This window comes from Zootoca vivipara, chromosome 1, assembly GCF_965207765.1.
Source record: "Zootoca vivipara chromosome 1, rZooViv2.hap1.1, whole genome shotgun sequence".
NCBI classification, from domain to species: Eukaryota; Metazoa; Chordata; class Lepidosauria; order Squamata; family Lacertidae; genus Zootoca; species Zootoca vivipara.
In genome coordinates, this window is record NC_142582.1 from 123,476,484 (window position 1) to 123,492,251 (window position 15,768).

At 43.5% G+C, this 15,768-nt stretch overlaps 1 protein-coding gene across 4 annotated transcripts in view; it reads left to right on the forward strand.

The window, feature by feature from the left end:
• Positions 1-15,768, forward strand: part of AHNAK2 (AHNAK nucleoprotein 2) — a 96,271-nt gene that overhangs the window by 59,156 nt on the left and 21,347 nt on the right. For all 4 annotated transcript variants that reach the window (XM_088673562.1, XM_088673573.1, XM_088673565.1 and 1 more), the window contains exons 2-6: positions 7,596-7,663; positions 9,485-9,580; positions 10,540-10,602; positions 11,942-12,083; positions 12,541-12,722. In XM_088673562.1, coding sequence (XP_088529688.1) covers positions 7,596-7,663; positions 9,485-9,580; positions 10,540-10,602; positions 11,942-12,083; positions 12,541-12,722 — 551 coding nt within the window. The remainder of the gene's footprint in view (positions 1-7,595; positions 7,664-9,484; positions 9,581-10,539; positions 10,603-11,941; positions 12,084-12,540; positions 12,723-15,768) is intronic.

The following is a 15,768-nucleotide window of genomic DNA, read 5'->3' on the forward strand; positions in this document are numbered from 1 at the left end:
ACTTGGCTTCTCGTAGTGAGGGAACCGCCAGAAGGCCCTCGGAGCTGGACCTCAGTGTCCGGGCAGAACGATGGGGGTGGAGACGCTCCTTCAGGTATACCGGACTGAGGCCGTTTAGGGCTTTAAAAGTCAACACCAACACTTTGAATTGTGCTCGGAAACGTACTGGGAGCCAATGTAGGTCTTTCAGGACCGGTGTTATGTGGTCTCGGCGGCTATGTGGAATGGAGGTTGGGGCAGAGACCAAAGCTGTAAGCGTTCATAAATACTGTTCCATGAAAATCTTGTGCCATAATAAAAAGTTTGTTACATCTTTAAGGTGCCAAAAGACAGTTGAATGTGCAAAAATGCACAGAACTATCATTTCCAGAGTGCTTTGACAATCTGTACTCCTTCTCAGGGAACTCTGAGAATTGTAGCTTTGTGAAGGGAATACGGGTCTCCTAAGAACGCTCAGAGACTACAACTCCCAGGATTCTTTGGGGGAGAGCCTGAATGGTTAAAGAGGCATGATACTGCTTTAAATGTGCTGTGGCAGATGGGGCCTTTGAGTGTGTTTATCCAGCTGTCCTTGAGCTGTAACAATGCCTCTTGCTTGCTTGGATGAAGAGGGTGTGCACCTAGAAACCGCTGGCTTCCGTGTAGCTGGAATGTGGCCTCTGGCACAAGGGCCGTTCATTGGTTGCATCACACATTTTTACCTCTGGGAATTCCCACTCTGTTTTGGTCATGCCCACCGTTCACACCTTGCACCCCCCCCCCGGTACTTGACTCTAGCTGAAACAGAAGCATGAGGGCTGTCTTAAAGCACTTCTCAAAAGTGCTGTTTGAAACAGCCACACACATCTTTCATGTAAAGGAGAAGCAAGCAGGTGCTTCAAACAGCACTTTTGCAAAAGGCTTTAAACTGCACATCCCTGTCCACTTTTCAATCCTGTGACGACATAATGATGTCCTGCGATTGGCAGGTTGTTAAATATGGTCCACGAGGTTGGTCCCGAAACAGTAAGGCTCCACCCACACCCGTGCTAAAGGATAGGGAATAAGCTGATCAACCACATCTATTTGGCATATTTATTAGTCAGCAAACTCTTGTTTGGCCTTCAGAGATGGAATACATTGGCATAGAAATGATCATTCAACAGAACACCCATTTAACACCCATGAGTCATTTAAAAAGCTCTTTTTGTAGGGAGGATTTCATTTGACCAAGTCAGTTCCCTCATGGGACAAATCCAGTCATAAGTAATTGTTTGACATTTTCCCATTAACAATGGACACAAGTGTGCAGCTAATACATTGGGAAGGTGGCAGGATGGAAAGAGGCAAAGCAAATTCTGAATAACAAATTACCAGCAACAGTTGCGAAGCTTCTGTAAGGAGTGTTTTTTTCCAGCCTGGGGTCCACATTCCCCTCTTTTTGGGGGGGGGGGGGCAAAAGTGCGTGGAACAATGGATGTGACTCTATCCCTTGTACAATAGGCTGTGATGCAGCCACACAAAATTCAGAGGTTTCTACTCACATAGACACTTCTCCATCCCCAACCCAAGCATTATCATTGCTAAAAGACAAATTCTAGTAAAAATGTTTGAGAGGGTAAGGATTGGGGACAGTGAAGAGATGTAGCCTGGAAATAGGTGTGGTTGTGTGAGAGTCCCAATGGGACGCCTTTGGTTCTGGGATTGAGATTCCGCACCCCTGTTCCTTGAGATAACAATACAGCAAAATGTGATCTACACAGGAGGGGGAGGGACTTTGGCCCTCCAGGTGTTTCCGGATTATCCCCCCCCCCCAATGTTTGGCAATGATGGGAGTCTTACCTCAGTAACATCTGGAAAGCCAAATGTTCTCCACACCTGCTGTATGGCGACTGAGCCTCCAAAGTCAAACTGATTTTCACTTTTGGTGAAATCGGGCAACAGCTAAGGGATGCACAGAAGCCCCTCTGTGAAACTTTACTTGTCTTGCCACAGCTCTTTTGGGTACCCATAAAATTGCTTATGGCACAATCCTAGAGCTATCTACTCACAAGTAAGCCCTGCTGAGTTCATTGCAGGCATAGGCAAACTCGGCCCTCCAGATGTTTTGGGACTACAACTCCCATCATCCCTAGCTAACAGGACCAGTGGTCAGGGATGGTGGGAGTTGTAGTCCCAAAACATCTGGAGGGCTGAGTTTGCCTATGCCTGGTTTATTGGAACTTTCCCCCAGGTAGGTAGGTAGGTAGGCAGGCATAAGATTGCAGCCTTAGATGTTTCATCCAGGTTCCACGCACATGTCTAAACTTCTTTGAGATTGGGAGACCAGTTGTGGCCCCACCTCGATTTAATACAATTAGAAGTTCCCATATACCTGCCAATGGAAGAAGAAAGAAAAATAAACCGGTGTTGCTTTTTTTTCTGTCTTCCACAAATGGGGAGTGGAAGGGACCTGTGATCCAGAAGATGTTTCTGTACTGCATTTCCACGCATCCTTGACCATTAGCTATGCTGGCCAGGACTGATGGAATTTTGAATCCAGAAAATCTAAAGGGCCATAGACTTCCCACTTATAACCCTGGACATCTGTTTCCCCCCATTTAAATAGAATTTATGTATTTATATTAAATTTGTATACCGCTCTTGTTCCAAAGATCTCAGGGAGGTTCAAAGCATTAAAAAATACAAAAATAAAAACACAAAGTACATAATAAAAGCAAGAACAAAACAAACCCATTACACCATCCCTTTCATGAACACATTTTAAAGGACATAGTCTGTTAATCAGCCAAAGGTCTGGTTGAAGGGGAATGTTTTTGTCTGGCTCCTAAAGATGTATCATGAAGGCTCCAGACAAGCCTCCTTGGGGAGAGCATGCCACAAATAGGGAGCCACTGGAGAAAAGGCTTGTTCTCATATTGTCACCATCTGGACCTGTCATGGAGGAAGGACGCAGAAGGGCCCCAGGTTATGATTGATGGGGAGAGGCGGTCATTGAAGTATTGCTGCCAACCCATAAAATGCTTTTATTATGGTTTAGCACAGGCTAAATCACATGTTCTAAATGGTGTCTCTTGAACACTGTAGTTTCAGAAAGCAAGTCCATTGCGGTTTGCTTTGGTAACTGAAGATCTAAGAGCTCATGAAAATGTTGCATTTTGTGCTATTTTAATATAGCGTTAGGTTGCTACTTCCATTTGTAATTTGAGCTGAAGAGCCTGAGCTCTATGGGGAAAGCAGAAGATATTGAAATAATTTGATGTTGGTGACATCAAGTGAGAAAACTATTTTTGTGTTCTTCGTACCATAGAGACAGCACATTTAGCAGACAGAGAGCCAAAGGTTGCTCATCCCAGATGATGCACTTGCAAAAAAGAAAGCAATTATGTACATTCATACATCTCGCTTGCCATTCAGTTCTGCAAAGTGGCCCTGCAGATGTTGTTGGACTCCAATTCCCATCAGCCCCAGAAAACATTATACAGTGGTACCTCGGTTTATGAACACAATTGGTTCCAGACGTCTGTTCATAAACTGAAGCGTTCATAAACTGAAGAGAACTTTCCCATTGAAAGTAATGGAAAGTGGATTAATCTGTTCCAGACTGTCCACGGAGTACTTAAACTGAAGCGTTCATAAACTGAAGCGAACTTTCCCATTGAAAGTAATGGAAAGTGGATTAATCCGTTCCAGACAGGTTCGCAGAGTACTCAACCTGAAGCGTACTTAACCCGAAGCATGGGTGTAATTGGTTCCGGAAGTCTGTTCATAAACTGAAGCGGTCATAAACTGAAGCGAACTTTCCCATTGAAAGTAATGGAAAGTGAATTAATCCGTTCCAGATGGGTCCACGGCGTTCATAAACCGAAAATTCGTAAACCGAGGTGTTCATAAACCGAGGTTCCACTGTACTGTAAATGGTCAGAGATTATAGGATTTGTAGTCCCCCAAAAAATTATGGAGGGCTACAGGTTGGCACCTCATGAGAAGAGAAGACTCCCTGGAAAGGACCCTGATGTTGGGAAAGATTGAGGGCACTAGGAGAAGGGGATGACAGAGGATGAGATGGTTGGACAGTGTTCTCGAAGCTACGAACATGAGTCTGACCAAACTGCGGGAGGCAGTGCAAGACATGAGTGCCTGGCGTGCTCTGGTCCATGGGTTCACGAAGAGTCGGGCACGACTAAACAACAAGAACAGGTTGCCCACCCCCAATCTAAATAAGAGATAACATTTAAATACTGCATATACGTGTTCTCTTTTGTCTTCTCTCTCTCTCTCTCTCTCTCTCTCTCTCTCTCTGTGTGTGTGTGTGGTGTGATAGTCTTATGATATTTAAATGTTCTTCTGATCTGTCTTAACGCCTACAGACTACTTTCAAAACTATTCCCTTGTTTTGAAAGCAGTCCAGTGGCTACTGGAAATAGTTACAGCCACAAATTCCATCAATGCCTCTCAGAAGGAGGTTGACACAAAGCATCAATTGTCAGAGATTTATGTAAGGAGTGAAAACTCTGGAAATGTTGGCTGCATTGAAAAGTGACTAACCAGAGTGAGAGTTTTTAAGTGTAATTTTCTATATAGGAAAAGAAGCGAGATTTGCTCAGCCCCTTGTGGTGTGAGGAGGCTTAGTCACAGAAAAGCACAGCTGATAGAGAAAAACAATTCGTGTTCAGTCCCGTATAAACCCTGCAAAGCCCCTCACTGGGAAGAAAATGCCACAGATTCATCCATACTATTAATTTCATGTGGATTGTAAGATTCCGACCTCTCCATTGACCATATTACTTTCTCCTCCAAATCACTACTTTCCCACATTTGCCCCTCTCTCAATCTTGGTAGCAGTGGAATTTGCTGCCAAGGAGTGTGGTGGAGTCTCCTTCTTTGGAGGTCTTTAAGCAGAGGCTTGACAGCCATCTTTCAAGAATGCTTTGGTGGTGTTTCCTGCTTGGCAGGGGGTTGGACTGGATGGCACTTGTGGTCTCTTCCAACTCTATGATTCTATGATTCTATATTTTCTCATACCCTGTCCTTTTCATAGTATCTCTAGTATGAAAAATTCCAGAGGTCAGGAAGCTTACTATCCATGTTAAACAACAGTATGGCTGGGCCCTGAGTAGATAGCCCAAGTGATGTTTCATCAGTAGCTCAAATCTGTGCCATTTGTGATCCGGCCAGACAAATGGACCACACCAGCCTTGTATCTTGAGCTATGGTGCAGACAGGGAACCATTCTGGGCAATGCCCCAGGGGCCACATGCTGGTGCTGGAAGGGGCCAGAGGGAAAAGTGGGCTGAGCAACAAATGTGAGTTTCACCTTTGGATAGCAGGCTAGTTTCTTCTTCACTCACACGCATCTCTGCCCCAAGGCAAGCAAGAAGCATAATCAGAGATCAAGGTCCTATAGTAGTTTGGCTAAATCACTCAAGGAGGGTTCAAAGCAGCGCTGGGGAGGAGTGTGGCTAGGAACAGATAGAGAGACATGTGGACCTAACCTTCCCCATCCCTGTCTTGCATGTTGTTGTTTAGTCGTTTAGTCGTGTCCGACTCTTCGTGACCCCATGGACCAGAGCACGCCAGGCACTCCTGTCTTCCACTGCCTCCCGCAGTTTGGTCAAACTCATGTTCGTAGCTTCGAGAACACTGTCCAACCATCTCGTCCTCTGTCGTCCCTTCTCCTTGTGCCCTCAATCTTTTCCAACATCAGGGTCTTTTCCAGGGAGTCTTCTCTTCTCATGAGGTGGCCAAAGTAGTGGAGCCTCAGCTTCAGGATCTGTCCTTGCAGTGAGCACTCAGGGCTGATTTCCTTCAGAATTGATAGGTTTGATCTTCTTGTAGTCCATGGGACTCTCAAGAGTCTCCTCCAGCACCATAATTCAAAAGCATCAATTCTTCAGCGATCAGCCTTCTTTATGGTCCAGCTCTCACTTCCATACATCACTACAGTGGAACCTCAGTTTATGAACACCTCGGTTGATGAATTTTCGGTTTACGAATGGCGCAGACCCATCTGGAACGGATTAATTCACTTTCCATTACTTTCAATGGGAAAGTTCGCTTCAGTTTATGACCGCTTCAGTTTATGAACAGACTTCCGGAACCAATTACACCCATGCTTCAGGTTAAGTACGCTTCAGGTTGAGTACTCTGCGGACCCGTCTGTAACAGATTCATCCACTTTCCATTACTTTCAATGGGAAAGTTCGCTTCAGTTTATGAATGCTTCAGTTTATGAACAGACTTCAGGAACCAATTGCGTTCATAAACCGAGGTACCACTGTACTGGGAAAACCAAATTTCCTGATTTTGCAGTCCCAAGGAAACAGCAAAGAAGTTCAACATGTCCACGCTGGAGAGCTGCATTCCCCGAGGTGTGCAGGCTTGCTTCAGTCAGTGGTTCTCAGAGAGCAAGTCGGGAGAATCCCAAATGGGCAGTCCCTTCCATTTGTTTTCTCACTTTCCAACAAGTATATACCTTGAGTCTTCCAGAATGTGCCAACCTAAACCATTGGTACAATACAGGGAGCTGTATTGTGCCTTCATTCCTTGCGTTGACAGTTTTTCGGCAATAAGTCATTTATTTCAGCCAACCTATCAGTAACACATATAAAATTGTTACATAGATTCGTTTTTATTTTGTTAAATTTATTTGTATGTCATTGATAAATGTTTTATGTCATTTTATGTACAACAGTTAGGGAACCCGGCCAGATGGGCGGGGTATAAATAATATATTATTATTATTATTTAATTAAGCTTTTTATAAATTCTTTTTTTAAAAAATTAACAAATTGACATAACCCTCTAAATTCTCCCAGGCTTTGCACTTCAGAAAAATCATTATCTGTGGACCCAATGACACTAAAGTAGTACCTCGGTTTAAGTACACAATTGGTTCTGGACGTCTGTACTTAACCTGAAGCGTACTTAACCTGAAGCGAACTTTCCCATTGAAAGTAATGGAAAGTGGATTAATCCGTTCCAGACGGGTCCGCGCTCGACCTGAAGCATACTTAACCAGAAGTATGAGTGTAATTGGTTCTGGAAGTCCGTACTTAACCTGAAGCGAACTTTCCCATTGAAAGTAATGGAAAGTGGATTAATCTGTTCCAGACGGGTCCGCGGAGTACTTAAACTGAAAGTACTCAAACCGAAGCGTACTTAAACCGAAGTATGACTGTGTTTGCTTTGAGATGTAAATCCCTGGAGCTGGATTTAAAATGAGCTCTTGCAGATGGGATGGTCTGTCATTTTTCTCCTATGTTCTCACACTGCCCAGGAGCACAGAAGTGTCCAATTTTGGGTTTATGTCTGGCCAGGTGTGAACCGTCAAAATTTCTGAAAAGTCAACATTTCTCAACTTCATTTGAAAGGGGGGAAAAAGCAGGCACCGTTCAGACAGAAGGGGGTGTTCACATGTTGCATTCAATGAGTGTATGAGGGCCACCTGGTATTATGCTTGAGTAGTTGCCTATTGTGCCCACCGGTGGATCGGGGCCATGTTGCTTTGGGTTTGGGGCATATTTCAATTCCACATCTATCATGAGGTTGAATAACCTTTGTTTTTCACTGCTGTGGATGGGAAAATTGTGTGATGGCTTGTTTGATCATTCCAGCTTCGGGGAGACAACTCAGGCCAGAAGACACTGAGGCTGACGGTGAGGCCGATGCAGAAGATGACTCTGTGAGTAACACCCAACAGTTTTACAGCTACCACTGGTTTTAAAATAAAAAAATTCCTTCAGTAGCACCTTAAAGACCAACTAAGTTTTTATTTTGGTATGAGCTTTCGTGTGCATGCACACTTCTTCAGATACAGTGAAATGGAAGTTTCCAGGCACTTATGTAGAGAAGGGGTGGGGAGGGGTGGGGATGGGGACTGGTTTTAATTCAGAGATTGCTCAGCATCTTTTCCTTTACAACAGGAGCTGAGAAGAACAAGAAGTCAAACTAAAGCCTGAGCTTAATTCACAAACCATACTGACTCCCTTTTACACCCTGAACTGGAATAGAATACACAATTTTATTTGAAAGTCTCCAGTCCATATTAAATGTAACCCAGAGCAGAAACCTAAAAATTGGGACGTGACTGCCTGGTACTTAAAAAGACTGGGGGCTAAAGCCCATGGCACATATTTGCCTCTGGGCTAATTAAGATGGCTGGTGGGATCTTACCTGGGGTAAGAGCTGTGAGGGGATAGACCAGGGGTCCCCAAAGTAAGGCCCGGGGGCCGGATGCGGCCCAATCGCCTTCCAAATCTGGCCCGCGGACGGTCCGGGAATCAGCATGTTTTTTACATGAGTAGAATGTGTCCTTTTATTTAAAATGCATCTCTGGGTTATTTGTAGGGCATAGGAATTCGTTCATTTCCCCCCCAAAATATAGTCCGCCCCCCCCCCACAAGGTCTGAGGGACAGTGGACCGGCCCCCTACTGAAAAAGTTTGCTGACCCCTGGGATAGACAAATGGTTGCATGAGGTGTAAAATAGGGGGGGGGTTGTCAGTTGTAAAGGAGTGATGTAAGAAAAGTGGGGGGTTGGCAAAGGGATTGGTGAGAAAGTGGGATTGGCGAACATGGGCGGCAGCCCCACTTATATGTAATAAATGATGGTTTGCATGGCCGATTTAAAAATTTTGGCTGTGGAAAAAAAGAAGTTAGGTAAGATTCCTGCTGGATCAGATGAAAAATCCACCATTATGTCAATAGCGGAGCAAATGACTCTTAAAAACTCACAGCCCTGGTATGAAGGCATCTGCCCTCTCCCACTGTTTGCCCCCAGGAAATGACATTCACAGGCATACCACCTTTGATCCTGGTTTCACGGCCACTCCTTTACAGATACACATCTAACTCTTTTTTTTAGTTTTGTCACATTTCACTGGGGGGAAGGTGATGTAATGATTTCAAAGGATTCCCTTCCTCTGCTTAAATTAGGGGTGGGGCACATTTTTTTAAAGTCAGTGGCCACATTCCATCAGGAAAAGTGGCCGGGGGCCAAATGCAGGGGAGGGAGGGAGCTAAGGGTGGGCAGACCTGCAGCCAAAAGTGGGCCGGGATAACTTAAGCTCTCTTTTTGCCACCCCTTCTCTGGAAATGTCTGGCTTCTGTGCTGGGCACTAAGAAAGAGGCTCGTCTTCCTCAGCACCCATTGCAAAAACACAGTGGGCTATCAGAGGAACAATAGAGTAACCTTGGAGGAGAAAAGGAGGAAGGGATGGAGGCCGGACAGAAACCTACCATGTGCCAGATCCTTGGCCCTGATTTAAACTCTTCAAATTGGCAGCATCCATTGTTCATCAAGTAATATTGAATAGAGGGTACCTGTCGATGGTGGAAGGGGCTCCCTTGGGACTGCCCCCCTTCATTGGGGGGGTTTTAAAGCAGAGGTTGGATGGCCATCTGTCATGGATGCTTTAGTTGAGATTCCTGCATTGCAGGGGGTTGGGGTTCCCTTCCAAATCTACAATTCTATGCTAAATTCTGTTGTTGTACCACTCCTACAGGTCGACGAAGTGACAACTGAAAACATACGGCCGAGACCACAAGGATCCTCTCCTGTTTATGAGTATTGCATAGAAGATGAATATTTTAACAAAAAGGCAAGACGTGACACAATGGGATTTTGTCTTTTACTGTTTCGCTAGTGTCAAATTCTCAGTTCTTTTGGACCATCGAGACAATGGCTTCCTTAGCCCTTTGAAGTTAAAGGCAAAACTGGCATCAATTGGCCGTGGGGAGAACCACCTGTTCTTTCCCCAAAGAATGCCCCATGAAAGACACTGAAATAGTGTTGTCCCAAATTCTAGAGGGAAAGCCAATGGGCCATTAAGGCAGCTAAGCCCTGCAAGAAACAGTGGCAAAGGGGAAAAAATGGTGGTAGTGAGACCTTAGTCGCCATGCTATAAAGATAAGCCATCCCTCACTTGGCTGAATACTTTGGCCCAGCCCTAGATAAAACCACTGAAACCAAGCATATATGACCAGCTGGAATGTCTGAGGGAAAAAAAAGTGTATTTGCCTGGTGACAAAATGGCCCTATAGTTTATTTGCATTTTATGTACTATTTCTTTTTGACAGTTCATATACTGCTTAATTACACCTTCATTGCATATCTTTAGGCACCATGTGCCTCTTCACCCACCCAAATCTTTGGCTAATTAAACAATGTAGGGCCTTTTAAACCAAACTTATTGTTTTCTGTGCTATTACGTTATGTATTTTTGTGTTCTTATACTGTAAACCACCCTACGATCCTTGAATGAAAGGCAGCATATAAATGTGAATAAATAATTTTTTTCCTGGTCCCTGCCTGCGGGTTTGTACACACACATACATATATACCTTGGAAGTCTGAAGAGGGGTGATATTGTGTGCAGATTACTGATTTATCTCATATTTCAGAACCCTTGAAATGAATTGTCCAGCTATTACTAACTGCAATGCCACTCCCACCACAGAAAAATAGCTAGTGACTACAGAATGACAGGTGTGTGAGACGTTTGGCATAATCTGTGCAAATCCATTTTAGCTAACTTAAAAATTACACTTGTGTTTCCAGCTTCAGCAAGATATAGAAAACAGACAAAGACGGGATTCTTCTATCAAAATGAGTGATTCACAGGTGAGCTTAAGGTGTCTGATAAACACCAGGTACGCCCTTCAGTACAGAAGAGCATTGTTTCGGAGCTCTTCAAACTGAACGATCTTCTCATTGATACCTGGCCCTGGAAGGGAATGCAACGCCACAGATTTACAAATCCAAGCTTTAACTGTTACTTGCCAAAGAATACTTCCCAGACTGGTTCCAGTTTGCGAAGCCACAGAGGGCCAGTCCATACAAGCCTTGGGTGTGTGTAGGTTGTATGTTTGGAGAATATGCATGTAGAGATCCCTGCAGATAGGTACGCACTCACACAACTCGGTCGACACATGGTGTGGGTGTGTGCCTGAAATATGCATTCAAGCCTCACTGCCTGTGTGAACCAGCATACTGTATAGGCTTTCTGAAATGTTCCCCCAGTCTTTCAAGGGCGCTTGTGAATAGACCAAAGTCCCCACCCACAGATTCTCACTGTGAGCCACGCCAGAGATTCCACGTATGCATATCCAGGGCTCTGTTGTACTCCACGCTAAGAATAATAATTAAATGTCTATGTCCAGGACATCCAAGCAATGATGGATCCTGCAACCAATATTTGCATTATTTATTCTACAATGTTTTCTTCTCTGCATAGTTTATTTTGGCGTTGCTTGTAAAAGGATGGGAAGAGACACGGCCTCTTTCCTCCTTGGAAGCCATCTGAAACTGGAAAACACTCTGCCCAGAAAAGCTTTATATTGACTCTGAGTATGTGTAAATAAGCCCGGCAGTTCCGCTGTTGTCAGTGTAGCTTGCTGTTTTCTGGGCGCCAAGAGTTTCGACTATTCAATATAATGTCAGGCTGTATGTAACCAAATTGTGTGGGAAGATCTCCACGTAGATTTTTCAGAATCAATCAAACTGTTTACCCAAGTTACCTTGGGGTTCAATTAATTTGCTGTAGAGCAGCCACACCTGTGAAATGAAACAGGATATGCAGGTGGCTGGAACTGTGAAGAATGATATTGAATATACCCATTGTACACCTAAGTGAATGTTCGTTTTTTTTGAAAGGAGGCGAATCTAATAATATTCAAAGCATTGTAATAGTCGTGCTACTGTCTCTGGATGAGAGACTACTGGCTTGAGATGCAATTAGTGTTCTGCTTTGGTTTAAAACCTGGATAAGGAAACTTTTTAACATTTCAGGGGCTAGAACATTCTAGAAGTTTTTTGTAAATCTACACAATGTGCAGAAGTGTGCCTTTGATGCAACCACCCTTCAGCTGATGTTTACTGGTGTCATGACAGGAATGGGTTGAAGTCTTCAACATACAGTGTTAGAAATGAGTTTTGATAATGTCCTTTTTGGTCTAACTAGGAATCTATGGAGGTTACCTTGCAAACGGAAGTTGAATCTGGTGCAAGTGGATTTAGTGTGGCTGGTGGAGGAACCGAAGGGTTATTTGTGAAGCAAGTGCTCAAAGAGTCCTCAGCATCAAAGTTATTCAGTCTGAGAGAAGGTACAGTATGGTCTTATGTTACATGTATTTTAGTAAAATTAGCTATGAAAGTGAACCCTGACCAGATGGTCGGGGTATGAATAAATTATTATTATTATTATTATTATTATTATTATTATTATTATTAACCTAATAAAAAGTTAATTGTTGGTCAAATCCATGCAAACTTTTTTTTAAAGCACATTGGACAATCTATAGAGGTGAAGAAAGTGGGCTTTCTCTTTTTTAAACAAATGACTGAACAACTAACATTAGAATAGCTGGGACTAACCTACTTACAATGCAATCCTATAAATGTCTACTTAGAAGTAAGTGTTTGCTGTTGTTGATTTTTAAAAATGTGTCTGTGTACCTTTCAGGTCTGCCCTAGAAGCAAGCATGTTTGCATAGATAAGGCATCTGATGAGGGAGGCCAATATTTTGACACCCAATTAGTTTCTGCTGCCTCTTTTCACAGGTGACCAGCTTCTAAGCGCCACGATCTTTTTCGATAATATTAAATATGAAGATGCACTCAAGATTCTGCAGTATTCCGAGCCGTACAAAGTACAGTTCAACCTCAAAAGAAAGCTCGCCAGGAAGGAAGATCTTGAAGCAACGCATTTTGCAACACAATCCAAAAAAGAAAAAGCGAGTCAGGTAAATGCATAGTTGTAAAACCACACTTCAGGTCAAGGCATGGATCTTGGGGGAGGTATGAACTTGACCATCGCTCGTGTAATTTTAGGGCAGTGGTCTAGATCCGGCGATATATTGGGCAAACAGAAAGGCATTTCTGCTAGTCCAAGTCAAATTATCACAATTTTTTCAATCCCACTGCAGCGCCTCTCCAACTCCCTTGCTCCCAACAGCTAAAGTAGGGGGTGAGCCAAGAAACCCCCATCATGAAAACTAACACCCACTCATCTGTCTCTGGATCCAACCTTCACGGGGTTTTTTCTAGTGGAAGTTAAATTTGAGGGGATGTGGCCTTTGAGGCATTGAATTATTGAAGCCCTTTTTGTGTGTGTTCTTCAGCTTCTGTAAGAATACACAAAGCCTCTCAGAATAGGGTACAATCTGTGTGTGTGTGTGTGCGCGCGCACACACGCACACGCGCATGCACGCGTATCACATTAGGCTGCCAGGCGTCTTTTTATTATAGTTATTTATTGAATTTATATACTGCCCAATAAAATCAAGATATAAAATAAATAAATGAATATATAAATAAAATCAAGATATAAAACCACAAAATACATACCGGTAGTAAAAATTAAAACAACAACCCAATAGCTCCCCCACACACACACAACAAAACACATTTTAAGAGGCATAGGATGTCAGTCAAATGAACCAAAGGCCTGGTTAATGCCACGTTTGAGTCTCCGCTCCTCCACATGCAGCTGCTGGGTGACCTTGGGCTAGTCACACTTCTCTGAAGTCTCTCAGCCTCACTCACCTCACAGAGTGTTTGTTGTGGGAGAGGAAGGGAAAGGTGAATGTTAGCCGCTTTGAGACTCCTTAGGGTAGTGATAAAACGGGATATCAAATCCAAACTCCTCCTCCTCCTCTTCTTCTTCTTCTTCTTCTTCTTCTTCTTCTTCTTCTTCTTCTTCTTCTTCTTCTTCTTCACACACACACACATTGTGTATTAGCTTCACAAATATGAAGTTAACAAAAGTAAAATCAATGTAAGAAATATATTTTTAAAAACAAACAAACCAACACCACTCAACCCCCAAAGTGTCTTGTCAAGGTAATGCAGACTTTCCCTTCTGCTGGCTTTTGAGGTAAAGATCTTTTAAAAAATAAATTGGGAAGAAAGTGGCAAGGAGTCGGTTTGTTTATTTATTTAAACGTCTCCTACCTTTTAATCTTCGGTTCTCACAATGGCTTATTATACCAAATTTTATTCCAAACAAACAATAACAAAACATCAAGTGTAGTTAAACAAAAAACAAACAAACATTAAAAACAACAAGACAGTTAAAAAACAACAACTATCAAAGCCCAGGAAAACAGCTCTTCCTTGGTGCCTACAGACCATCAGGTTCAGCATTTCAGAGGGTTGGACTAGATGATTGACAGGTTCCTTTCCAACTCTATTATCCTATTCTAAAATAAACAAAATGTAGGAATTCTCCTGATGCCGTGCCGCTATACCAATATGGGCTTGAACCTGATGGCCACCCAACCGACTTCTCATGATAGGGATAGTTAGAGCTGAGCCTTCAACAAAGAACTTGGCCCCCAGGCAGTTTCATATGGGAGAATGTCCGTTTCTCAATTTGGTGGCTGAGTTTTTGGAACCAATGAGAGGAAATAAATTGCAGAAGACTCTGCAATAGTTGCTACGATGAAATTGCAGAGGGGACCCAGGTGGCGCTGTGGGTTAATCCACAGAGTCTAGGGCTTGCTGATCAGAAGGTCAGCGGTTCGAATCCCTGCAACGGGGTGAGCTCCCATTGCTTGGTCCCAGCTCCTGCCCACCTAGCAGTTCGAAAGCACATCAAAGTGCAAGTAGATAAATAGGGACCGCTCCGGCGGGAAGGTAAACGGCATTTCTGTGTGCTGCTCTGGTTCACCAGAAGCAGCTTTGTCATGCTGGCCACATGACCCGGAAGCTGTCTGCAGACAAACGCCGGCTCCCTCGGCCTATAGAGCGAGATGAGCGCCGCAACCCCAGAGTCGGACACGACTGGACCTGATGGTCAGGGGCCCCTTTACCCTTTACCCTTTATTGTAACTGGAGGGCAAGAATGATACTAAAAGCCAGGTGGAATATGCACACGTATTTTAAAAATGCTGTGAAAATGCTTATTATTATTTTTTTTAAAAAAAGTTTTGAAAAATACATTGAATTTGCTGTAGCTCACTTTCGCCATCTAGTGTCACATTTGTATAGTGCACTTAAAAAATTTATTTGCAGCTGTATAGCTGAGTCCCCAGTCTAGCATCAACCTTTTGCTGATGCATGCGAGTAAAGGCATTTCAGGCACACCAACTCGCATTATCCAACTTCTTAGCCTTTTGCCCCAAAGTGGAGTGGAGCCCTGGTCTCAGCAGTGCTGCTGAGAGCATTTTGTTTTCTGAGGAGAAAGAGCCTCCTCCCGTTCTGTTTGCATGTGGTCAGCTGCTGTCATGCTAGGCCCGATCCCCAAGTTAATAGGTTCTGAGAAACAGGCCTCCTGTCAGTAGCTTCAAGTTTCAGGTGAATCACAGCAGTTGACCAGCTGAAGACTACTGGCATATTAGTACGGTGCCTAAGGACACTTTCTTGGAGTAGAAGTATTTTCCCCCTGAATCGATGGCTTCCTATGAAGCATCTCAAAGCAATTTCACGATAGGATAAAAACCACATACAGAACAGCTGGATACGTAAAGACAGTTAAAACACTTGCTTATATAAAAGCAATTTAAACAATTGCAGGTAGAAAGTGATTCCAAATAAATTCAAATACCAATTAGGATAAATACCTCCACTTAAAAGGCTTGCTGAAAGAGGAAAGCCTTCAGCGGGCACAAAAAAAGACAATAAAAACCAGCCCTGTCTGATAACTGGAGGAAGTTCCATGCTGCCACACTAAGGGCCTATTTCTGACATTGTGCAGAGCAGACATCCTAATATGATTGTGTTAGAAACATAGAATTGTAGAGCTAGAAGGGACACCCCTAGGGTTATCTAGTCCAACCCCCTGCAATG